General features: G+C 51.1%; 2 protein-coding genes across 2 annotated transcripts in view; one reads left to right on the top strand and one right to left on the bottom strand.

Annotated features, from left to right (window-relative positions):
- The window catches only part of OXTR (oxytocin receptor), a 465,983-nt gene that overhangs the window by 412,189 nt on the left and 29,088 nt on the right, over nucleotides 1–24,706 (bottom strand). The gene's annotated exons all lie outside the window — the stretch shown is intronic.
- On the top strand, nucleotides 993–23,717 carry LMCD1 (LIM and cysteine rich domains 1). The gene is made up of 6 exons (XM_052678350.1): nucleotides 993–1,076; nucleotides 10,394–10,482; nucleotides 11,038–11,293; nucleotides 14,814–15,149; nucleotides 19,875–20,090; nucleotides 20,263–23,717. The coding sequence occupies exons 1-6, from the start codon at nucleotides 1,050–1,052 to the stop codon at nucleotides 20,419–20,421; spliced, it is 1,083 nt and encodes a 360-aa protein (XP_052534310.1). The 5' UTR covers nucleotides 993–1,049; the 3' UTR covers nucleotides 20,422–23,717.

The raw sequence follows: 24,706 nt of genomic DNA on the forward strand, positions 1-24,706 counted from the left end.
TTACAATAATCCCAGATGTGTTTTGTTATAGATGAAAGCATCTAGGATGCCTCTGAGACTTCCTCCAAGGTTGGTTTGATTGTCTTCTAACAGTATGCCTGATTACACCAGGTATGAACTCGGTTCTGCACCTTTTCTATACCTACAGACCAAGGTTTCCCACTGACCAGCCGCCAGCACCCACTGCATGGGACGCTTTGCAGCCGTTCCCAAGAGCTACAAACACAACTCGGGGTTCTCCATGGGGCGCATCCCTGCCCCAGCAGAGCCCCCTCCCTCCCTGATGCACATCACTGCTGGGGGTGGCAGCAGTGCAGGTGGCAGCGTCCCCCCGCTGTGCCCCACGGGGCTGAGGAATCTTTGTGAATTCTTTCCTACTGCCCAGGTCACCACGTGCCTGTGTGCGCTGGGAAAGTGAGATCATGTCATCCCGTTGCCATGTCAAGTGCTCTCGGTGGCTGCCAAGCTCTCTGCGATGTGGGGCTGACAAACCATGCCCGCTCCACATGTCTGTGTAAGGCCAGAGACCGCACCGCTCCACAGCCTCTTTCCTGGTGGGATTCTGGTGGCTCGGGGTGGTTCCTCCCGGGCTCCTGGACAGCGGGGGCGGCGGTGAGTCCCTCCATCACCGGGACAGGGAGAATATGTGCTGGGCACCGCAACGTCTGCGAGAAACCGTGCAGAAGACCCAGCCCTCCCACGTCCCAGCACGCAGAGGCACGTTTGGTCGCTCGGAACGCGTTGCAATGCCAAGAGAGCCGTGCCTTCAGACGCCGTTTTCTGCTAAAAATACCCCGCATCCGCCTGCCGGACGCCGCGCCCGCCGCTGACCTGAGGCGCCCCTTCGCCGCGCTCCGCGGACCCGAGGCAGCGCGGACCCCGCGCAACCCGGCGCTCCCCGCCAGGCCCCGCCCCCTCCCACGCCATTGGGCGGAAAAGTTTCTTGCCGGCGGCGGATTGGCCGAGGGCCGTTCGGGGCCGCGGGGGCCGCCAATGAAAGGCGGCGGGCGGTGCGGTGCGGGACCGGCGGGCTGCGGGCGGTGCGCGGAATGGAGCTGAGTCCCGGCGTGCAGAAGGTGCGTGCGGGGCGCGAGGATGGGCGCCTTTCCGGCACCGCGTCCCGTTCCGGCCGCGCTCGGGCTGTGCTCGCGGTGCCGTGCGGGTGCCCGCCGCGCCGGCGGATCGCTGCGGGCAGGGGCTGCAGCAGCGTTCTGAATGCCGGCGGGGTCCCGCCGAGGACGGGGCTCGGCGCTCGGGTGGCTGCGCTCCTCACCGGGAGCGTTCCCTGCGGCAGGTCGGTGGACTCGCTCCCCTTTGTTTCTAAGTTCTGCGGAAGGGCGGTTCGTGCCCTTCGGTCCGAGAGCGCTCCGGGGCGGCTCTACCGGAGCGGCGGCTGCTCGTGGTGCGCGGCTGAGCGCTTTCCTGACGTCGGAGACCGCGACCCCCGGGCGCTGCCGGCTGCCCTTGCTCGGGCCGTCGGGGCTGACGGCCACCTGAAAACTCCCGCACCTCTGCCGCGGTGCTGTGGGATGAGCAGATGAACCCGAGTGTCCGCCCTCCGTTGGCGTGGTGTGAAACTGCGCGGAAGGGACTTTAACGGCGAGGAGCGCTGCGGGAAATGGGCTGCCGGGGAGCCGCGACTCCTGCGAGCTCGAGGGGTGCGGTGCCTTTTTGTGGCCGCACCGCCGGGAGGTGAGCGGAACCCCCAGCGCTGCTGGATCGCCGTGTCCGGCTGTGCGGGGCGGCGCGGGGCTGCCGGGGGAAGCCTCTCCTGACCTGAGAGGAGGGGTCCGTCTGCAGCTCCTGCTGCCCGCCGGTGCGGTGATCCTGCCCTGCGGGCACGGGGAGCGCTTGGTGAGGGCCTTCTCTGGCGCCATCCCACGTCCTGTAGCGCAATACCTGTCAGCGTGGCAGCGCGGTTTGCTGCAGCCTTGTACCTGGGGCACTGTAGGAGGCAGGTTCTTACCAGGTGCTAAGCGAGACAGCGCTCAACAGTGGGAAATGCCTCTTTGTCAGTCCCAGCTGCAACTGTGGGCTGCAGTGCTGTGTCCGGGGCTGCGTGTTGGTATCAAGCACCAGCTCTGCCCCTGCCCTGCTCGGGGCTCAGCCTTGGGCTGGGGAGAGGATGAGAGCAGCAGGTGAGATGCTGTGCCATGCAGCAGAAACGCTGTGGGACAGAGCTGTCTGCACTGGACATGTCGGCCGGGAGCTTTGAGTATGATCCCTGAGGGGCCGGAGCCATGTGGCTGTGCAGTGGTAGCTCAGAGGGCTTGAAATACCCAATGAAAGGCTTCTGCGTGCCAGTCCTTCCAGAACACATGGCTTGGCGTTAGCTCCCCTCAGATGAAGGACAAGGGGGCACTTTCAGCTGTCACTTCACTTGAATCTGGACAGGGATTGATGGTGCATGCAGGCTGTGCCTGCTCAGGACATGGCAGCACAGAGCTGCATGTCCCTGTGTCTGTCTGCACGGTGCTGCCTGCCCCTGCTCACCTGGGCTGCAGGCACGACGGGGGAACCATCCCCACTGCTGTGTGCTTCGAACTGGAAATGGAATGGCACAGCGAAAACAAGAGAAAACACTGAGCCAGGATCCGTCTGAATAATACGCCCAAAGACAAATGGGTGTCTTCGTGGCAGACGGCTGTTTAATTTCCTGAATCATGAGAAGGGCAATTTTTCTGGGCACAGGGTGCAATACTGTCAGATTTTAATTTGGCTTGGCAGCACCGTGCAGCCGGTCTGAGCAGGCCGGGAAGGCAGGTCTGGAACTCATTAGGGCTTGTTGCAAGGCCTTGAAAATTTGATTTTCAATCACTGTTGGGTTTAATTATCGTTGATGTCTTGCCTAGCGCATTATGGGATTCTTTCTGAGGAAATTAAAACAGCATGAGCAGGACGGCATTCTGCTTGGCACAGGGGTTGTTTAGATTGAATTCTAAATGGAGAGTTAAAACTTGAAACAAAGATAAAGTGTGATGGCTGGCACCTTGTGCCGTCCTGGAGCCGGCTCAGCTGGAGTGCGGCCGCAGAAGGCACCGGGATTTGTGTACTGTTCTCACTGCGTTCAGTCGGGCTTTTTCAGGAGAAGAAAATAACCCTCTAAGCTAAAAGCACCGTTCAGAGCCAAAGTAAAGTTTACTCAGTTAATATAACTCTTGGTTCTTTAGCATTTTACTTCTTCAGTTCTTTAGCACGGACTTCTGCAAGCACCCAAAGCAGAGGAATGGCAGAAGGGAGGCCCTGCTGTGCTGTGGGACTGTCCACGGGTGGGTGGCGCAGCACTGGGGCATGTGAATCCTGCATGTATCTGCAGAGCTGTGTGAGAATGCTGGTAGGGTTTAGAAATCAGCCCTTTAAGCCCCAAATGTGGGGCTTTTTAACAACTGGAGGCTATTGCAGACTCAGATTCCTTCATTATTGCTTCATAAGCTGTATCCCGTGATGAAGGTGGACACATCCAGGCTTCACCCACAGCTGTGTTCCCCACTGTACAGTTCATGCCCTGCAGTGCCGTGGTCAGGACTGCTATCAGACAGTGAGCTCTCCTAGCAGAAGCTGTGTCTGGAAGGAGCCTTCTGCAGTGCACATCTGTGAAATCTGTTCTATCCAAAGCCACTTGCCAGTAATTGGGGCGTGCAGTGACAGTGGTAGTAAACACTGCAGCCACTGTGTGTGCAATGCAGTCACATTAGTCATCTACATGTGCACGTGCTCTCTTGTGCAAGTGCTGTCAGCAACTGAGCAAGCAGTTAAGCCTTGCTGCTGGACCTTGCAACTCTTAACAATTGGGCTGCAAAGCTATTTATGCGTGCGAAACTCTGTCTTGCTTCATGGTGCTGCTCTCCGTTATCAGGAATTCAGGGCTTTGTTATGAGAAGCAGCACCTTCTGTGTCAGGCTGCCCTTGGCCGAGGAGCTGCTGGGCTCTGTGTGGGCACAGCAGTTACAGGTGGTGCAGGGTGATGGATGGTGATGGCCTGCCCCCCATGCCCTCTGTAAGGCTGTGTGTGCTGAGATCCCCACTCCAGGTAGCCAACGCAGTAGTGCTGGAACCAGAGGAAGTGCAGCTGTCTTGGAGGAGCAGATGTTGATCTTAATGCAGAAACCTGCTTAGCTCTGAGCAAGTATTTATAGATATGAAATCATAAAGCAGGACATGGGTTAAAGAGCTTATTTTGGGACTTGGACTCAGGGCTAAATCGAAACCCATAAAGTACAATTTACAAGTTACTAAATCCTTCTCATCCTGCAGGGAGGGAGAGTCTGGAGTATTTGTTCAGGCTGAGATTTTTGTTTTTTAAAATGTGAAAGAAATATTGTATTTCAGCCATTCAGGAGAAGTTTCCAGAATGAGCTGAAAGAAAGATCTCAAGGAAGTGATTTCCAGGCTTTGGAAAAGGAGAGCTGCTTCCTGCTGGTTCCAGCCTGGCTTCCATGCATGCACCACCTCACCACAGCTCTGCAGTCCCCCACGGCTCGGCAGACCTGCCCTGTGCCGCTGGCCATGCAACTGAGATCAGTGGAAGCTTTGAGTTGAGGCATCATAAATTGTTAAGGCCTGGCTTGCTGGGCGCAGCATCACAAACCTGCTCAGCAATAACTATTCAGAACCAGTCAGGAGCAAGGAACAGGAAAGGCCCTTCCTTTTTCCTGAGGAAGTGGGTGATCCGCGTGGGATGGAAATGAGCACTGATGAACAGCAGAAGTGTGTGTGTGCTGGAGGGCGTACGTGTAAGTCAGGGCTGTGCAAGTCGAAGCGCTGGGGAAGTGCGTGGGGATGTGTGCAGGGCATCACAGCCCTGGGTAACAGAAGCTCCAGCACTGGGACGGCTGGCTGGTACCAGTACACAGCGTGCTCACCTGGTGCTGTTGTACACATCTGTTGGCAGCCTCAATGCTGGGGTTCTGCAGGCCTCCCCTTCCAAGAAAGGGGCTCTGCTCCCTTGGGATCAGCTTTTGTGCAGCCTTTGGCAAATTATTCCTGGTAGCACGTAATTGGGAAATAACCTGTCCTAGGAAAGCAGCCGGTCATCTGCAGGACTACAGGGCAGAGGGCTGAGCTGAATGAAGCACAGCGGCTGTGTGCTCCTGCGACCTGGCATCCCAGCTGGGTTCCTCCCATTCCGCACACCTACTTGCAGCTCTTGGTTTTCTAGTTTAGTCCAAAAGTCTGAAGCGCTGTCTTGGTTGTGGAAAAATCTATTCAACTTATTTTCTTTAAGCCCTCCCTTCTCTTATCATTAGTTCGCACACTGTTGGTGTGGAGAGGAATGCTGCCAACTATTTGCTCTTGGACGAGCAGGATGTCTGCGGAGGCTCTGCTTGGTTATCTCTGACACGCTGCAGGCTGAGCAGCTCCATGGAAATAGTCTCCTCAGATACCGGTGCCTTTCCCCAGTCTCTGTGCTGCTGAAATAACAGGCAACAGGCTTCTTACTCTGCAAAGTGTAACATCAGTTAATGCCTCCAGTATTCTAGATGATCCTAACTCATCCTCAAACCCTCTGGAGAGAATTTGAGGCAAAAGACAGTCTGTGTGTAAGCAATTTGTTTTCTTATGAGCATGGTAATTCAGATAACTGTGCTCAATCTGGAAGGGAAACAAATTGCTTTTAGATCATGACTATAATAAATATTTGTCATCTGTGAAAATGAGAAAATGAAACTATCCTATGCTGTTCTGATTCTTCTAAGTCAAAGTTATTATAGCAGTGTGTGTGTATTAATGCATTTGTAAGGGCAGTTGCTTCTGCTTGCACAAGTTAATTCCATCTGCACGGGTGTTCACACTCTCCAGCTGCTGGACTTCCTTTAAGGAAGCCTGACTTGCTTCCCTATTACGCAAGCTTAGTTTTACAGTCAAATAATGACAATAAATTAATTGTTATCCATCCCCATCCCAGAAATGAATCAGTCCTGCCAAGCGAACCGCTCCCACCCATTGTGAATATGGTACCTGTTTCCCTTGATGGAGGGCCTTTCTCACAGTTGCACTTCTCCATCTCCAAACATGGTTGCAGTGGAGGAGCCCACCCAGAGGGCTCTGCTGGGCTGGGGGCTGTAGGGTTGGGGCACTCTGGGGAGCCCGCATCACCTCTGTGGTGTTGGAGGTGCTCTGCCCACATCCCTCAGTGCCACATCTCCATGTTCCTTGGAACACTCCTGGGCAGCCCATGCCAGCACCTGGCCACTCTTTGGAGTAGAAATTATTTCTAATGCACCGTGTGCCCCCCGGTGCTATTTGAAGCCATCACCTCTCCTTCTATTGCTGTTACCTGGCAGCAGAGACCCACTGACTGCGGGCTGGTTTTGTGATTAGACCAAAGTTCTGGTGGACATGTTGAGAGAAGGCTTCCAGGGGAATGTGGTCAAAGTATCCCTGCTCAGATAAGGATCTCCTTATTGTGTTCTTGTTACAGTGACTGATTTTGCAGCTGGAGCTGGCTCTGCTTTCCTGTTTTCACCTTTCTTGGGAGACACTCAGCCCAGTCCCACAACATGTGGTGCACTTCTGCTAGGTGTCAAGAGGAATTTATCAGCTCTCTTGACCCTGTGCCTTACCTAAGCATAGCCAAAGAGATAGTGTACAGAGCAGCCTAGTCTGATAGCAAAATAAAAGCAGGAAAGCTGAGCCAGCGCCAGGGTCACAATTGCATTACTTTTACATGCTGTCAGTAAGAAATCCTTCACCATGTGAAGGTGGATGCCCCTGCCTGCGAGGGGAACAGGCTGTGAGCAGTGCAGAGCCTGGTCAGCATCCCCTCAGCTCATGCTGTGATGGGTTGGATACCAGTCTGCTGATCCTGCTCTGTTCCCTCTTATCTCAGTCTCAAAGTCCTTAAAGGAAAGCACTTGGTTAATCTGTGTTACAGACGTTAAGAGCTTCCTGATCCTGTAGTGACATGAGATAAATCACTTCTGTGCAAAAACAGCTATAGGGTGTTAGCTTTCCCATGCTGCCCTTCTTGTAAGCTCTGTTCAAGTTGGTATTAATATTAAATTTCTCCTACCGTTCCCATAAAGCAGTTGCATCTCATGGAATGAGCATCCTGGGAGCTAGAGCTGCCCCGTCCTTCTGTGTTAAGTATGTCCCAAGATGTTTTTCCATGCCATGAAGTCCTGTCAGTCTGTTCATCACTGGCTGCAGGAGCCCTCATCCCAACTGCTGATGTGATGCGTTTGCTGGTTAGCTGTTCATTGCTGCAGCTTTAGGCTGGATATGCGTGCAGGGTTCTGCGTCCATATTGAGCCAACCCCACAGAGCAGTGGGAAGATTTGTGCACTGGAGGCAAAGCTGTGGAAGGGAGGGGGCATTTCTGAAGGTCTCTGCCTGTGGCAGCTGCTGTGTGCGCCCTGCCCTGAGGGCTCCATGTTGGCCTCCCAGTGATCCAGAAGCTTGGTGTGATTCCCTGCAGCGCTGGCCTGGGGATGGCATGGTTTCTACGAGAGGAACGCTGCCTGGGAGATGCTTACCAAGCTTAGTCTGGAGTCTCCTCTTTTCAGATGTACAAAATGTTTGGCATTTAGAATCACTGTTGTGAAAAGAGTAGAAAGAAGCTTATTTAAAAGGGTTCTCAAGTCATCTGGATGTGAAAACAGCCCTTCCTCTGCGTGCCATTGAGTATGGCCCCTTGCAACAAACTCCAGTTAACTTCAGTAGACCCAAGGGAACGATAGCCAAGGTGTGCTGGAGCGCTCAGAGGGTGGTGAGACACCAGGAAAGGTCTTCAGAAATCTCAGCTGAGCTGAGAGCTGAGCAGGGCTGCTGGAATCTTGGCCAGCTCATGGCTTCTAACCAGGGTCTGTCTGGCCATCCTGGAAGCCCACTGTTCCTTTCCAAAATAGTCAAGTCTAAACCAAAAAGAATGATTTTTTTTTCCCACATTGACATTTGTCATTGTGGGTTCTCTATTTTTCCAAAAATTGAGCAAACTAACTAGTGTCTAGAATGGACTTCTCTTTAGCCAGCGTAATGAGCCACAGTATTGCACTGACCAAGAGGCTGGCGTATTCCTGAAATTGTTCAGAGATGTTTTTGTGGGTAGAACGGCCTCAATTTCCTATCATTTCACCGCCTAAGAATTTCCTCTGCCCTGACTTGCTTTTCCTTAGTAGCAAGAATGCTATAAGACACAAAAAGCCAAAATAGAAGTCTTAAAATGCATGGTATATCGGGTCACGGGGAGCAGAATTTGCATTTCTTCCAAGCAGCTTGTTGACACAGGCATTTTCTAAAGGCATTACAAAAGCCTTCAAACTCTTCATATCTTAAACTCATGCATCTTTTTTAATGCTGCTGTTCCCAAATGGGTTTGGACACTGGCACAGTCTAAGACAGTCATCTTATTTCACATTCTTACTGGGTTTGGTGGGGTTTCCATCCCTTCTTTTTTTTTTCTTCCCTCTTCTGTTTTAAAGAAGAAATCTCCTTTTATGCATATTTGAGGAGCTACAGCTGAGCTGTGAGATGAAGCTCCATATCTGGGCAGGAAGTGCTGCTGACCAGGCAGCCAGCAAAGCAGACACGGGCTCCTGTTATCACTGCACAAAGATGGAAACTCCTCTCACTGCTAAGGGAGAAAGAGCCACGCAGTCCTTCAGATGGAGATGTTCCTGTGCCTTGAGATCCCACAAGGGGAGGTGCTGCCAGGGCAGCTCCTGGGAGCTGCTGAGTTTTCGTGGCATTTATCCCATGCACTTTCCTATGGCCGTTGTACAACTAACAAACATACAGTTCTAAGAGTGGTGAGGCTAGGATGGTTTTTACAGGTTTATAGTTAGAGAGGTCGTCGTGGTGAAAAAAGGCGATCAAAAATGAAATGCTCACCTGTGTTCCAGGCTTGCAGTAGAAAACTCCAAAAGAAGGGATCTCCAGAAAGAGATTCTCCCCCAGTGGCAGTCAGCCCTTAAATGGGGTCTAGGAGAGGTGCAGCCAGGCTGCAGCCCTTCTGGTCACACCGCTGCATTGCCTGCACCTGTGCTCCCAGGGCTGTCAGTCCTTCCTCAGGTGCTCAGTCAGTGGGTCAGGCCGTGACTCAACAGTTCCCATACAGCTGTACACTGGTGGCTTGCACACACACTGAAGGGCTGTGCTCTGTGGAGTCCTGCTGTGGACACCTGCAAGCAGAGGTTTCCAAAGAGATGTGCAGATCCTGGTGGGAAAGGTGTGTGATCAGGGCATTGCATCAATGGAAGCGATGCGAAGCCTTGGGCTGTCCCCCTGGGTGCTCCACAGCTCCTGCTGCTGACAAAGCTGCTGTGCTTCTCCACGTGGGCTGTATAATGAGACTTTTCCAGAGGAGTTTATTTAATCCAGATGTTTGCATTTTGAATAAACAAACAGTCATGGTCCCTTGTCTGTACTCAGCTTCTGTGTGACTCATTAAGATAAGGGATTATTTAAATTTAATAAAAAAAAAAAAAAAGGAAAGAAAAGAAATGAGTTGGTTCACATCTAGCACCGTTCCAGAACTGACAAGATGTTATGTGGTCTGTGCTGGAACCATAATGCCAGTTCTTGGGAGCTGGCTCTGCACTGACCATCCAAAAGCATTTTGTTTTCTGGATGTCGGAGACAGGGGGATGCGTGTGCATACACCCAAGTGCACGTAAGAACATGTAGAAATGTATTTTTGTGGATTGCCATAATGTCAGCAAGGCAGTGTTCTGCAGTTTCTAGAACCGTCTGCTCTTAAACCTTTCATCCTGATTAGCATTATTGGGCTTCTCAAGTGTTGGAAGAAACCTGTCAGGATGGGGAGCACCCAGCAGAGTGCCAGTGCTGCTGCCTGGGTCAGAGGGATGTGGTGGGCACTGAGGGAGGAGCTGGGCTGGGAGGGCACAGCGGGTGCTGGGTGGTGAAACAGAGGGGAGTCACAACATGGGCTGAATTAAGGTCTGCCAGGCAGGCACTGACCTTCTTAAGCCCTGGAAAACTCTGCAACCTCAGCTGTGTGTTGAGGGACTCAATATGTACACAAACATATGCGCCTAGCACACGCCAGCACTTCTGGAATAAAGACTGTGTACAGAAACTTGGTGTGTGGGAGCAGGCACCAACAAGGGAAGGGTAGCACTGAGCCAGCCTTAAAGGAATCTGGCATTTGACAGTGCCCCCGAGCAGTGGGGTACCAGAGTGTGCTGCTGAGGACAAGCACCTTGTGGCTTGTTCTCTGCTATGAGGTGCTGTATAAGATACAAGGGGCAGAGGGAGTTCCTTGGTGCAGCTTGCTCAGCCCCGCTGGTTTCTCAGCACCGTGCATCTCAGCGCTGCTCCCTCGTGCTGCAACAGGTGCTGCCCTTCCATCAGTTTAAGGAAAAACACTTTATCCCTGAGAATGCCAAGGATCAAGAAGCAAGCCTTTCCCCATGGATGTCCTGCTCTGTTCCAGATGTCCATGAGCCAGCCGCCGTCAGGACGAGGGGTGCCGTGTTTGCGCTGCAGAGGGACCTGCATGGGCTTTGAGCCACATTCCTGGAGGTAATGTCTGCTGCGGTGGGCCCTGTCCCTGAGTGCTTCCCTTCGTGTCCTGCCATGTCACTGTCCTTGAGTGCACAGAAAGCACAGAGCTCTGAGTGCTGCCAGAGGGTGTGGGAGGGCCACAGCGCCTTGCCTGGGTGAGCACTGAGCGGGGACCACCTCCCATCCCCCTTCCTTCACTGCTCCTGCTCTTAAAAGTTTACCTTTAGTTTTACTTTTATGGATGCAATTAGCTGCTGTTATGAATCAACTCTGCTTGTTCCAGGACCCTGCTGGAATACTGGAATACAAGACCCTGGGCTTGCATCAGAGTCAGTCTTTTCAAAACTTGATAGAAATGCTGGCCAGCAGAGAATGCTCCTACAGGCTTCTCTTTGGTTTATAGCCATTGCAACTAGCTCAATGCCAGGTCCCGAGCAATTCTGCCAGGAAGGCCTTTTGGCTGATGTCACACCCCAGCGTGCCCTTAAACTTTCCTACGTGCCGGGAGTTCCGTGGCTGAGCCCTCAGCCTCCATGCTCATATTAAAAGCATGATGTCCCTTGTCGCCCATAGGAAAATATGCAAGTCGTGCAAATGCAGCCAGGAGGACCACTGCCTGAGCTCGGATGTGGAGGACGACAGGAAAATCGGCCGCCTGCTGTCAGACTCCAAATATGCCACACTCACTGCTCGTGTGAAAGGAGGGGACGGCGTTCGCATCTACAAGAGGAACCGCATGATCATCACCAACCCCATCGTGTCGAGGAAAGACCCCACCTTCGACACCATCACATACGAGTGGGCTCCACCGGGGCTCACCCAGAAGCTGGTAAGGGAACAGCAGCTGGTTCCAGCAGGGCACAGCTCGGCCCTGCAGCACAGTTGCCAGGAAGAACAGCAAAGCTTGGCAAACATGCTCGTGATGCTTAGTGTTGTGGAAAACTGCGTAAATATCCAAAGTAGGTAGAAAAGAGGAACGTATTGCCTTTGGGTTTTTATAGGCTAGCTTACATTTCTGGTAGAAGTCGTTACATGTTTTACAACAAGAACACTTGCTCCTTTGGTAACGTCCATGTCCTATAAAACTATTGCTGAGGAGAGATTCCATCTGCCAGCCACGAAGAATCACAGAATCATTAAGGTCAGAAAAGGCATCTAAAACCCCCAGCCCACCCCCACCATGCCCGCTGGCTGCATCCCTCTGTCACATCCCCACAGCTCTGGAACACCCCCAGCACAGTGCACCCCTCCCTGGGCAGCCCATACCAGTGCCTCTGTCAGTGCCTGACTGCTCTTGGGAGAAGAAATCGCTCCTAATATCCAGCCTGAAGGTTGGGTGGTACAGAGAATGCAGGAGAGGGCTTTTAGGGGGAAAGCATTTGATGTCTGATTGTTGTAGTGCTGGAAATATTACACATTATGCTCATTAGTGGACAGCTCTTCAAATTACGCAAACAGTTTAAAGCTACTTACAATTGCAACCAGATTTTTTCTGTAGAAGACAAATTGGGAAACAAATGTGAAATTGCAGCTGCAGACCCAAGTGACAGGCTGGTGATTTATTCCTAAGCCCAGCAGCCTTCACCCTGCTGCGAGGGCCCTGCTGGGCGCACAGCTGGAGGGCTGCTCTGGGGCTGCCAGGAGCAGAGCCCTGGCGTTAGTGCAGGGCCAGGGCTGCCGCTCATCTCACTGTCTGGCTGTTCAGTCGCAGCGCTGCTGCCCGGAGTTCCCTCTTGCTTTTTTGTTGGTTGGAGTTAGCACAGCAGGAATGTTTGTTTAACCAAAGTTTGCCTTCCATAGGTCCCGGGGGGAATTAGGGAACTTGTTGAGGGATGGGGAGAACAATGATGGCACTTCTCCAGCCTAGCATGTGACTTATTAATCGTTCTGCCCAGCCCTGCATTTATCAGGAATTGAATTTTCACTGCTGAAAGCTGGCTGCAGGGCAGTGCTGCAGCACCTGGCACCCCAGGCAGGGCTGCTCTGTTCCCAGGCCCCGCTGCCGTTGCACTGTTTCCACTTTTGTGACACTGAGCACAGATGTTCCCTCTTGCAGATGTGTGTTTGCATTGCAGTGCACAGCTCCAAGCAGCAGGATGCAACGCTGAACCAGCAACAGAGAAGGCTCACAGTGAAGGTGCTTCATGGTGCCCTGGCACTTCTTGTCTTTCAAAGCTGAAGTTGTGCCTAAACAGATTGGGAAGAGTTTTAGTTCATATAAACAGTGCTCAGGAACTTTGAAGACAATCTTGATAAATTTTGGTTTAATGATCAACTTGACAGACTTGGGAAAATTACTGGACGTCAACAATTCTTGTGATAGTTCTGACTCACTCCAGTGATTTCCTTCTGATGGCAAAGTGGAAACTTGGGTGTTTTTTTCTATAATGCTGTCTTGAAGTGGATGGCCCAGTAACAGGGGAAGCTTGGGCACGTTTTCATCAAGCTGTGCCTGGGTAAGTTAGGAGGTAGATATTTGAGTCCTTGGGGAAAGTGGATAAAGCACTTCCTAAAATATCTCCAAAATGCAGGAGTTTGTGGTGAAAAGCTAAAATGGCCTTTCTCAAAATTGTCTGTACCTGGGCACCATAAAATAGCATTTAACAGCAGTAAAATGTTACAAAACAAAGCAAAACTAATAAACAAAAACAACACCATAGTAGCAAAAGGAGCATCTTTTTATTGCCCTTCAGTTTTTGGTGTTATTTTCCTAGTCTATTCTCTGGACACATTTTAAGACGTGCAGTTAAACCTGTAGGCATCCCCTTGACCAGAGCGCGAAGTCGCAATGAATGCGTGCACAGCTACGGGGAGCTGCTGCCCAGTGCACAGACCCTTTTAGGAGCAGTGTGAGATGTTGCTCAGAGCCTGGCACTGGGGAGCAGTGAGGTGCTTCTGGCACTTTCTGCTCTCACAGATCTGCTGTGAGGGTGCAGTAGCCTTGGCCCATTTGTGTGGATTGGTCTCGTTCCACTAGGCTTACACCACACCGCTGCTCTCTGCTGGTGCTCTTGCTGCAGCTGAGCCGTGCCAGCAGCTGCATTGTGGGCTCCGTCTCAAAGTTCATCATACAGCAGATAATTGTTTTGGTTGTGTTTCTTTCCAACTGTCGGGTGTCAATGGCTGTATCTTTATTCTGTGAGGCACTCTGTGTGAGGCCTGGCATGAGCTTTAAGTGCATTTTTGTCCTTTGCTTCTGTAGTTCCTGTTAGGTCTTCTGACTTCTGTGAAAGCCATCTTGGTAGCAGATCACTTTCACAGCATCCTCCAGCTTTGTACCCAGTTCCTCCCTGCAGCACCATTTCCCACAAGGCTGTGACTTTGCCCCAGCAGGCTTCTAGGTATCCATCCTGTCACTGCATGGAATCACAGCAGACTGAGTTTTGATGTCTAATGTAGCGTGCAGAAAGGTTAACATATGCTCCAAGACATGGGGAAGAAGATATGATTTCATTAAATCATTTATTTGGTGCTGTCGAAGAGCTGCAAGCGAAAATATTGCCCTGAAATATTGCTGTTTGGCTGAAGGCAGACAAAGTGGAAGATGACTTTGAAGTTTACACAAGTGTGATGAGCTGCTCAGAGTTGTGTTTCTGTATTTAAAAGGCCATATTGAGCTGGACTGTGTACAGTGAATAGTTAATCACTTCTCCATTCCTTTAAAGTTCAGTTTTCAAATGCTGACCAAGTAAGAAACAAATCTAATGCAGCTGGATGCTGGTCGTTAAGACCCGGTGGCAGAGAGCCAACTGGCTGCCCATTTGCTCTTCACACTACAATAGGAAAAATGCCTTGAGTAGGAAACTCCCTTCCCTTCAAGCACGGGGCCAGCAAGAAGTAAATGGCAGAGCCCCTTCCTGCAGATGTGGGTGAGCCTCTCCAAGGATGAGCCTCTCCAAGATCCGCTCACACTGCTATTATGGGAGTGGCAAGTGGCCAGCTGGGTAGGAAATGGAACATTGGGGATGGCTTCTTGGCACTCGTGTGCTGCATGGCAGGGCATCCGTGGCAAAACACCTTCCCCTTATTGCACAATCAGTCTGGTAGTGCTGGCCTCGGAGATTCAGGCTCAACAGCCATCTGGCTGCTCTTTCCTGTTTAGGACTTTATGGGAGTTGTAGAGGGATTTCTTCCCATAAATTGCCCTGTGTGCATGCCAGGAGGGTTGGGGTGCCTTCCTGAGTTCCCCTCCATGAGTGACGTGTCCCTCAGCCCTGGTCCCTGCGGCAGTCGCCCAAGTGACTGCTTGCACCGAGCGCACTTGGTTTTTCCTTGCCCACGTGTCCCTCAGAAGCTAAAGGGGTAGCAGGGCTGGGGTCCGTGCTGACTGTCACCTCTCACCCTCACAGGCCATGCAGTACATGGAGCTGATCCCCAAGGAGATGCAGCCGGTGGCAGGCACTGACGGTGCCCATTACCGCCGGCGGCAGCTGGTGCGGCAGCTCCCGGTGCACGACCACGACCCATCCCAGTGCCGCGGGCTGGCCGAGGGTGAGGCGAAGCTGATGGAAGACTTTGTGAAGAAGTACAAGGCGGAGGCGCTGGGCGTTGGGGAGGTGGCCCTGCCGGGCCAGGCTGGCAATGCCAAGGAGGAGGGCAAGGCAAAGGATGCGGGCCCGGCGGCCGAAAAGCCCCCCGAGACCAGCAACGGGGCCCTGGAGAGCATGCCCACCGCCGGGCTCTATGTAAGTCCTGCCTGGAGGGATGGGGGCTGCTGGGGGGACAGCTGGGAAATGGGTGCCGGAGAGGTGCTTGTGGGAGCTGCCCCTGCCTCATTCGCTGCTCTGCTGCCGCTCGTGGTGATGGAAGCAGGTGATGCTCGTTGGCATCTCCAGGTCTGTGGTGTGGCACTGAGAGGCCCCGGGGTGCCACTGTACCCATCCAGGCAGCAGGGAAGGGCTGCCTGTCCTCCTTGGCAGCTCATACCTGGTGAGCCAGCGAGGTGGGCAAAGGCCTCTTCTCCCCTTTGCTGTGAGTTCCACTTGGGATTCTTGGCAGCTCTGGAAGATTGAACATGATCTGTTCCCAGGTGATGGGGTGTAAATAAGATCAGAAGCTGTGTGTTACAGCATGTGAGCAAGTTTTTCTGGCTCTGCCTCTGCAGCAGTGCAAGTGAAGGAATGCAAGCAAGAGGAGGCAGTATCTCAGCCTCATGAACACTGCCGTGAACACGGAGGTGGTACCATGGAGGCTGCAATTGCCCGGAGGACTTGGTGCAGAGCACACATGTCTCTGGCCTTAGAAACACGTTTCCACAAGGAAACAACTGAGATTCCCTAATGCCCTTCTAGATTTATATTCTCCAGGCGCAGTTGAGTGGCCATGGTGACTGCTGAACACGTGCTTATCATAACATGTGTTCACTGAAAATACTTTGTACTGGCCCTTGAGGGTAACTTGTAGCAGAGGACGTAGAGCTGGAGAAATGGTATCTGAATGTTTTTAAGGCAAGATTTTTCTAGCAACCACTAAACTGAGATTGTAACAAGTTAAGAGCAGTTTTCATTTTCATTCCATATTGGGTAATGTCTCTCCTCTGCTATGTCCTTTCCTATTAACACATATCTGACTTTCAGAGTCCGGTGATGCAGTAAAAGTTTTTCAGTATTGCAGTAAAACATTGATTTGGACAAAGAATTTCAAGTTTAAAAAAAAAAAAAAACAAGGAAGGTTTCCATTACACTCATTAATAAAAGTCATCGTAGCAATTAGGGTTTATTTAGACTACAAGCCTGTCCTTCTAAAAAAATACATAACTGGATGTTATTCTCCTTAGAGAATAAAGCATTATTTTTCTTGAGGCACTGGCTGGAAAATGGAATTGCAGTAAAATCACAGAAGCCACTCTTTGACCAATGTGTTGTGCAGCTCAGCTTGCCGCAAGCTCCAGAGTGCTGTGGTTTCTTTCTGTACCAAAGGCAGACCTGCTATTTCCCATTCTAGAAAAACACTCGTCATTTTTAATGTGATCTGCAGTGCAGGAATTAATGCAGCTGAAGGAAAGGGAATGGACTGTGTCCCACAGTAAGGAATTCCAGAAGGCCTGCTGGATTTTACAGAACTGCATGGAGATAAAAGTTCTGCCATAGAAAAATAACAGACGGTAAAGCTTTCTGTAGTAACTTAGATCTGTGTTGAATATCACAAGGTTGGAGGAGGAGGAGGAGGAGGGTACCTGCCCCATAGAGCAAGGAGGCAGCCCGCCATGGCCTGGCTTGAGGTGGATGCTCTGCTCCTCTGTGTATCCCGGACTCGCAGAGGTGCTTCTGCAGAGCAGCGAGGAAGGCTTTTTGGGAAGAGCTGAGTGCCTTTGGGTTGGGGTGGGCCTGAGGGCAATGGGGTGCTGAACTGCATATGCTGGAGATCCTGATTTTGAAGCAGCTTGCCACGTTTCTTCCATGAGTCCATTAAAAGTAGGACACAGACTCTCAGCTATTTAATACCAAAGCTTTCGGTCAGCTCCAGCAGCTTGATTTCACCTATTTCAAATCAAGGTGTCTGCCTGAGCCATGGATTTATGAAGGCTGGGTGTAAAACACCCTGGCTTGAGAAGAGAATGACCCGAGAAGGCACTGAGCTCTGCACCAAGAAATAAATGGAGACAGTTTCCTCAGGTGTCTGTGTGGTCCCTGAGTTAGGGCAGTTAAACCTCCTGTTGCACGTTCAGGCCAGCTGTGTTGAAATGGTGTGTAAAGGAAAGCAAACAGGGCCAACATAAATCACTGAGGGCAAGGTATCTGAGCTCACATGGCTTCTTGAACTTTTCTCGGCTGCAGAGAGGGGCCCCACAGCAATATGGCTGTCCTATTAGCTGAATGCTTCCCACCAAGCACAAAATATCTTTAACCCTCCCAGAACTGCAAAGTCCTCCGCTGTTGTAAGCCACCGTGCTGGAAACAAACACATCAGATCCTTAAGCTATTGGCCCAAGTTAGCCGTTGTTCCAGCAGATCTGAGGCCAGCAAAACTGAGCAGGAACTCCTTTTGTGGGAGCTGCAGCCAGGGGGGAGAGCAGGGCTGAAAAACAGAGGGGGGGAGAGATGCGTTCTTGGACAGCACCTCTGGCAGCAGCACTAATAAAGTCTTCAGTCCTCTCCTACATGATGGAGGTGTAAAGTGAGTGCTTAAATGTAATCCCATCATAAATTTGAAGAGGCACTTTTTCTTTAGAGTGGTAGAGGAATACAAGTTATGTGATGCTTAAGAAAAGCATGGTGAAAATTCGCAATAGAAAGAAGTGGGGGTTTTAGTTTTTCTTTTTTTTTTTTTTTTTTTTTTTTTTTCTTTTAGTAGTTCTTTTTGGCAAGAAATTTGAGCTGCCTTGGAAAGCTGCTTGTGTTTATTCTGCCTGCTAGATCCTGCAAGATAAGTGGGGCTGGGCTGGGTGAGCCTGGAGGCTGCTGGAAGGCAGCAGTGAGGCTGGGTGCCCTGAGCAGTGAGCTGCTGCTTGGGGCTGGTGCCTGGGAAGGTGTTGGGATGTGGGGACATATCTGTGCTCAGCACAGAGTGCTTCCCTCGTGGTCTGCCCGTGCCGAGGTACAGCACATCACACTCGGCCAGCCCACTTTTGCACTGTGGGCTGTCACTTCCTGTAGTGGGATTGTTTTTCTGTTTTGTAGAGGAACAGAGAGAGCATGGCTTCTGCAGCGCACTGGAAGCTTATCTGCTCACTTGCATAGTTCTTGAGAGTGTTTAGAAGGGCTGATGGAGCACTAGAAGCAGGCATATCCCCTTCCAGGCTTGGGTACGTGTCCTCTTGTTCTGCCTTTTCCACGGCTCCAGTTTTGCTGCTAAAGCAGGACATGCCTGTCACCCTGTGGAACTGATCATGGGGCTGCGTGGGGCAGTTCACAAAAGTCCAGACTGAGCAGAGGAGGTGGCAGTAGCAAGATGTGTGGCATGCTAGGAATACTTGCCCTGCAAAGCAGCGGGGTGGGCGTAGGTAGAGCAGAGCCACAGCCTGCTGCTGGGAAGGGAAATGCAAGCTGGAGAAAACTCCCTAGATATAAAGAATGATCTTTTTAGCATTCATACTAGAAACTAGCAAAAAGGGGCTACATACAGTGGGTAAAATTCTCTGCAGATAGGCACAAAGTTCATAAAGAAACCACCCCAGAAAGGCTGCACCAGCATCAGCTTTATGGGACTTTCAGCCCATACTTGGCGGTGTGACAGGCAAGCTGCTTAACCCTGCACCTTTTATTTATGAAAGCGATGCTGATGCTTGATGGAGAAGGCCTGACCTTGCCATCAGGGCTGTGCTGGATGAAGCCCCAGTGCTGTTTAGCAGCATGAGCTGGATTACCTAGACTTGAATGGGAGCTGAAGTGACTGCCCGCCAGCCTGGCTTGGATGTGGTTGCCAGAGCAGAGCTTCAGATCTTGTTAGCCACCCATCGGGTCACCCTGCAGGCACAGACAGTCACCCCAGTCCGTCTCCTTGGACTGCTGTAAATTGAGAGCACTGCTGAAATCTGCAGAGTGACATCTGCCTTATGTAGAGACATACTTGTTAAGAGGTAATTAGAAAAGACCAAAGCTCCTTATTTCTGTGCACAGTGTCTGCCTTTGACACGACACGTTTTCAGGCACTGTGGTATGACTTAACTTTCTCTCAGATAACATTTGGATTTTAGCACAGGTTGGCGGTTCTGGGGGATTTCCCCTGAGGCCATGCATTTATGGAGCTGGCAGTGGGCAGTGCCAGGCTCACTTGCCCAGGGACTTGGCTGGAAGGCCGTGAGCACTGCTCCAGATGAGGGCTTGCAGATGCACATTTATAATGACTTTTAATTAAGATTTGGTGCTCAATCCATGCTTAATACTGTCCAAATATTTACAGAGGACAATGCAGTTGGAGATGTTGCTCCTGTTGGCCATGAGTGCTCTGTGATTCTGTCAGTGTCACTGAGCCCCACCACAGGATTGAGACATTTTTTCCAGTCCTTTCCTTGAGCTGCACACATCTCTTTCTCTTCAGTGTTTTCTTGCTCTTTCACCTCACTGCACTGTTTCTATAGCATCACTGCAGACTGCTTTCTGCTTGCTGTGCCTTTCAAGCTGAAATTTGGCTTTGGCATTCTTAAATTTATCTTCACAGAGCAAAAGCTAGGACAAAAGCAGCCTGGGCAGTGCAGGATTACATGCTTTGTTTCCCCTGTCCTTTGCAATACGGAATGTCGAGCAGAGCACGGCGGTCCCTTCAGACCATTTCGCAGTGCAAAGCATTTGCCATCGCACGCAGTTTTGTTTTGCCAAGCTTACCAAATGGGTGGATAGGAACGACGCATCAAAAAGATGCCATGAACAGTAGTGTCTAAAGAGCCAGGCAGCACAGGCAGCAGTGCCACTGCCGCAGTTTTTGCAGCAGAAGCAGCGGCAGAAGCACCAGCGTGACGCTCTCTGTTGCAGCGCTGCGAGACCTGCAAGCAGGCCGTGCCGGAGGACTGCCCGGTGGTGTACGCAGAGCGCGCCGGCTACGCACGGCTGTGGCACCCGGCCTGCTTCGTCTGCTGCCGCTGCGCCGAGCCCCTCGTCGACCTCATCTACTTCTGGAAGAGCGGGGCCGCCTGGTGCGGGCGTCACTACTGCGAGAGCCTGCGGCCGCGCTGCGCCGGCTGCGACGAGGTATGGGCCGGGCAGGCGGGCTGCGCTGCGCTGCCTGTGAGCGGCTGGGCCGGGGCGCTCTGGGTGCCGCGCTGTGTCTGCAGCCTGGCCCTGCTCCTCCTCCAGCCCGCCGTGTCTCCGTCCCGCTGCCGGCGGGATGGCGGCAATGAGCGGCGCTGTGTTTGTCCCGTAGATCATCTTCTCGGAGGAGTTCCAGCGGGCAGAAGGGATGGCCTGGCACAAGAAGCATTTCGCCTGCCTGGAGTGCGAGACGCTGCTGAGCGGCAAAGCCTTCAGCCTGGACAAGGGCAGCCTGCGGTGCGCGACCTGCAGCCGGAGCAAGCGCCTCTGAGCCGTGCGGCTGCTGCAGGTGCTTGAGGCCGAGCTGGAGATGGGGTAATCTGACAAGAAAAGTGGACAGCTAAAAAAAAAAATGTAGAGTCTGGTTATTCGCTTGCAAGCAACCAAGTACCCCTTTGCATCCAACAGAGATTGAAGAAAGAAGTTTACTAGGGGAGGAAACAGGAGAAATGTGTGTGCGTGCGGTGTGACGTACCCACATATCTTGTTAGGAGGGCACTGAGATCTGTGTTGTTTTACAAAGTCTCTCAAAGCTTCTCATGACTAACATCTTGCAGTGTTCTTTCGGAAATAACACATCTCAAAAATATTTTTTTGGCACACTAAACCTATGGTCATGGTCAGAAACAAGGGTTGCTTTTACCTTCTGAAATCCATACTGGAAGTCTAGCACTAACAGAATGATGACAACTGTACTAAATCAATGGTTTTGAGCAATTCGATTAACCCGAGTGATTACTTTCTGAAAGCACACAATATAGAATTGCAGTAACATGTAGCTGTAGCTTTCTCCAACGTGTACAATAATGTAAAAGCAAGGAACAAGATGGCAACAGAGCGATTGGTTGAACCTTAGTGAGACGGAGCCATGCAGATCTCCCCAAGGGCAGGCGAGTGCTGGGCAGCCAACTAATTCCGCCAGTCTGGGTTTTAGCCATGGAGCTGGAATGCAAACACTTCTGGCAGTTCTCACCCAAGCCCTGTTCCCAGTTTTATCTTGCTTGCCTCCTACCGTCTGTTATTTCAAGGGAGTGTTTGCACAGAGAGGCATTGTGCTCCTGCCGTACACTGGAGGTAGTTAAGCATTTAAAGTATGGAACTTTTTCAGCTGTTTTTTGAGCGCGAGTTTTACAGAAAACAGCTTTCCAGCCTAATCTGTCCTGTTGGCTTTTCGGTGCCTGAAATGCTGCAACACCAGTTTTTTCCCCCCTAGTATGTCAGTGACTCCATCCAGCAGGGATGAACACACTGAGCGAGGTCAGCCCTGTGCTCCAGGTCTTGTTGGGGTGACATCGTTCCAGGATCTGCACTGAATCTCTGCTGCTGATGGTCATTTCCTCAGTCATGCAATGCTTATTAGTCACAGAAAATGCCAGTGAGGCCAGGGTGGCCAACGTTGGTGTGCTCAGTCTTTTTTCTTATACTAAATGTCTACGTTCTTTGCCAGAGACAACTGGAATATTTTTTCGCAGATGTGTGTAAGGAGCTCACAATTGCTAAGCTTTCCTTCTGCTGCGGAAACTGCCGGTCTCTCTCTTTAAAGTCCACTCCATGCTCTCCATGGATCTTCTTACTTATGAGTGAGTAACTTGCCAACGGGTGTTGGTAGAAGCTGTGCCTGCCACTGCATGCAAGCCACAGGGGTGCTGTGCCCCACCATGGGAGGAGCAGAGTTGGTCACTGTTTTAGGGCAGTTGAGACAGATGTGATGGAAGGCACCTCCGCATGCTTGCAGCCACCAGAGGATGCCTTTGTGTTTGAAGTTGTGCTAGGAGGAATAATAAAGCTTCCTTGGATCAGCCTTACATACAGGCACTTCAGTTATAAGCAAAGTGGAACTGAAAAATAAAATCCAGTGCTTAGCTTTATTGCCTCTTCTTCGTTTTGTTACATGGAAATGGCCAATCTTTGTAAATTATTTTTAAAGATACGGCATAGTTCTAATCCCTACAATGTTAAGGCGGCCAAAAATGCATACACTCAGTGTAAGCAGTGAGAGAAATAGCATGAATCACTTAGGAAAGAAACATTTCAGCAAAGACATTAACATCTAAACAGCATTCCTTGATGGGAAGTCATTGTCCATGTACACGTGCAGCCTGTTACCTCTTTGAGCGATTTCCCTGTGAGATAGGTGCACAGCCATTACACACACCTTCAGAACAGCAACAAATCAAGTGCAAGAAAAATCAATAAAACATCCAGTTGTTAAAGGTGAAAGAAAATTAACTGAATAACAACTGCCAACAGGCTGCTGTGGCCTCTCACTGGGTGTGTTTTGGCCTGCTTTGTTTTGCCTCGGTTGGCTGCGTTGTCCTTGCCGTGGGGTTGTGTTGCAATGAACAGAGAAGGGATTGAGCCCATCCTCAGCCCAGCTGGGGTGTTTCTTCAGCAGCAGGGTGTGCTCAGGGATCCTCAAAGTGCTTCTCCAGAGCTGCTGCTCATCCCCATGTGCTGGGCAGAGGGGGCTGTCTGTCCACCCCTCCACAGTTAGAAGAACTGTAGAGGCGTAGGTGGAGGTTCTGGTTGTGTTGGCTTTGGAGGAATGTGGGTGATGGGTAAATGTCAGTGCAGAGGAATATGGGGAGGCCAGGCTTTCCCTGGATGGATTATCCCCAGATGGATGCCAAGTGGGCATCTGTCTTCTCACAGCAGTCTGGGTAAATGAAGCTGCTGTCTTACTGCTGCATCTGGTCTGGCTTGTCCTGTAATGGGATCAAAGGCTCCGCTCTTTGCATTGTCCTGGCTTCACATCTATCCTGCACACAAAGACTGTCCTCGACACAAGTGCCCTAGTCATGAGTTTAACTTGCTGGATTCTGATCGTGGTCCATACCTGGTAGCGTCAACTTCATCTGCATTCTGCATTAATGCAATCCTCCATTGCTAACGGCTTTATTTCATTACTTGGAAAAAAAGACACCACAGCAGCATGTGCTGGTTTGGACCTTGATTTCATGATTTATAACTCGTAATTCAATGTAGTCCCACTTTCAGCATATACATGCTTGCTTCAGGCTTTTGGGACTGCTGGCGTCCACTCGAGCCTTTTTAGGCATTTCTATAGCTTGTAAAATACTGCCTGCTGAAAAATGTGTTACAGTTAAACAGCTTAGCAAAATCCTGTGCCTCTCAAGTGTCAGGAGCAGAAGCGTGAAATTAATGCATCTAGCAGCTCCAACCATATGTGAGTCTTTAGTTTCGATAGTAAAATTGAAATTCGGTGTAGGCATGAGAAGGTGTTCACCTGGGTGAGGATGCTGCCTTGTCTCTGGGTTTATCAGCTGGAACGAAAGAGGCTGCTGCACACCTCCTGCATGCCATGAGCTCCAGTTATTAAGAAAGCCAAATCTGTGCAGATTTGCTGGCCTGTCTGGCCAAAAGTCATCGGCAGGCAGCACACAGAGCATCCTGCCAGAAAACTGATAGAAACAGAGGTGTCTCACAAGGTTACAGTGGATGGCAGGAATTGCCCTCAGGCAGGCTGTGTTGTGTGACAACTGAAAGCACCTTGTGCCACAGCTGTTTCCAGTCCATTGTTTCAAATAAAAGCTCTTCTGTCGAGAATGCTGTATTATGTTGGCTTTGTGTGTGACATTTAGTAGGTACAGAATGCCTTGAGACGCCAGCTGAGAACAGCCCTGCATGGCACAGCACCCAGCAGCAGGCAGCTCACACTGCTCAACTGAACGTGCTGCAGGAGGAAGGCTGGGCTGCTGGTCAGCAGCAGCTGTGAGCTGCACCTTTTCAAAGTTCAACAGATCTGAATCTCCAAATACCTGCAATGCTGTCTTGTTTGTGGTCCTTTTTTTTCCTTCCAGAACTATTTTACTCAGGAGGGTTTTCCCAGCAGCAAGGCGCAGGCTGTTGGGAGATGCTGCCTGGCTGTCCTGCAGCGTCTCCAAGGCCAGCAGGGGTGCAGCAGGAGGATGGCACTGCCCTGCACCAAGCACTGCTGTGCCAGCCTGGGTGTCCATATGCTCTGGGCATTTAACCCCTGCTGTGCCCACATCAGCCAAAAGCGTGGGTTTCTGGGCAGTGTGAGTGAGGCATTGCCTTCTTATTTCTCCTTTATGCTTTGAGTTGGACACTGCATGCCACCTCCAGCAAGGACAGAGGAGCTGAGCTAAGGATGGGCTTTTCCATTCTAGTTGCAAATGTGAATTTCAGATTCTATAATTAAAATCACTCAAAATTCAGTGGCTTCAGGTGAGAAAAATGTAAACTACAGGCAGGCTGAGGCGGCTGTATAAACACCACGATACAACTTCCTTTAAAGCTCCAGAGGGGAAAAATGCAGAGGGGCAGGATCAGATATGAAGTGCTCTGTGTTTCAGTGGAAGCACCTCCCAGAGCCCTGCAGCAGCTGCTGCTGTTGTCAAGCTAAATAAAGTTCATATGGGTACGTGTTATTCTATAAATGTGAGGTTAATTATGTCTATATATACATCTAATTTGAGCTTTATTTACTTTTTAACTCCATTTCTTCAGCCAAATCAGCAGGGAAGTAAATCTCTGGGCAGTCAGGTGCTGTGCTGTTCCCTCACTGGGGGGCT

Source organism: Tympanuchus pallidicinctus, unplaced genomic scaffold, assembly GCF_026119805.1.
Source record: "Tympanuchus pallidicinctus isolate F22 unplaced genomic scaffold, pur_lepc_1.0 scaffold17, whole genome shotgun sequence".
Lineage (NCBI taxonomy): Eukaryota > Metazoa > Chordata > Aves > Galliformes > Phasianidae > Tympanuchus > Tympanuchus pallidicinctus.

What these genes read in the sequence shown, in the direction of transcription:
- LMCD1 (XM_052678350.1), top strand. Translation starts at nt 1,050, where the DNA reads ATGGAGCTGAGTCCCGGCGTGCAGAAG. An exon ending in CGGGGCTCACCCAGAAGCTG is followed by an intron (nt 11,294 to 14,813) that starts GTAAGGGAACAG and finishes TCACCCTCACAG; the next exon opens with GCCATGCAGTACATGGAGCT. An exon ending in TGCCCACCGCCGGGCTCTAT is followed by an intron (nt 15,150 to 19,874) that starts GTAAGTCCTGCC and finishes TCTCTGTTGCAG; the next exon opens with CGCTGCGAGACCTGCAAGCA.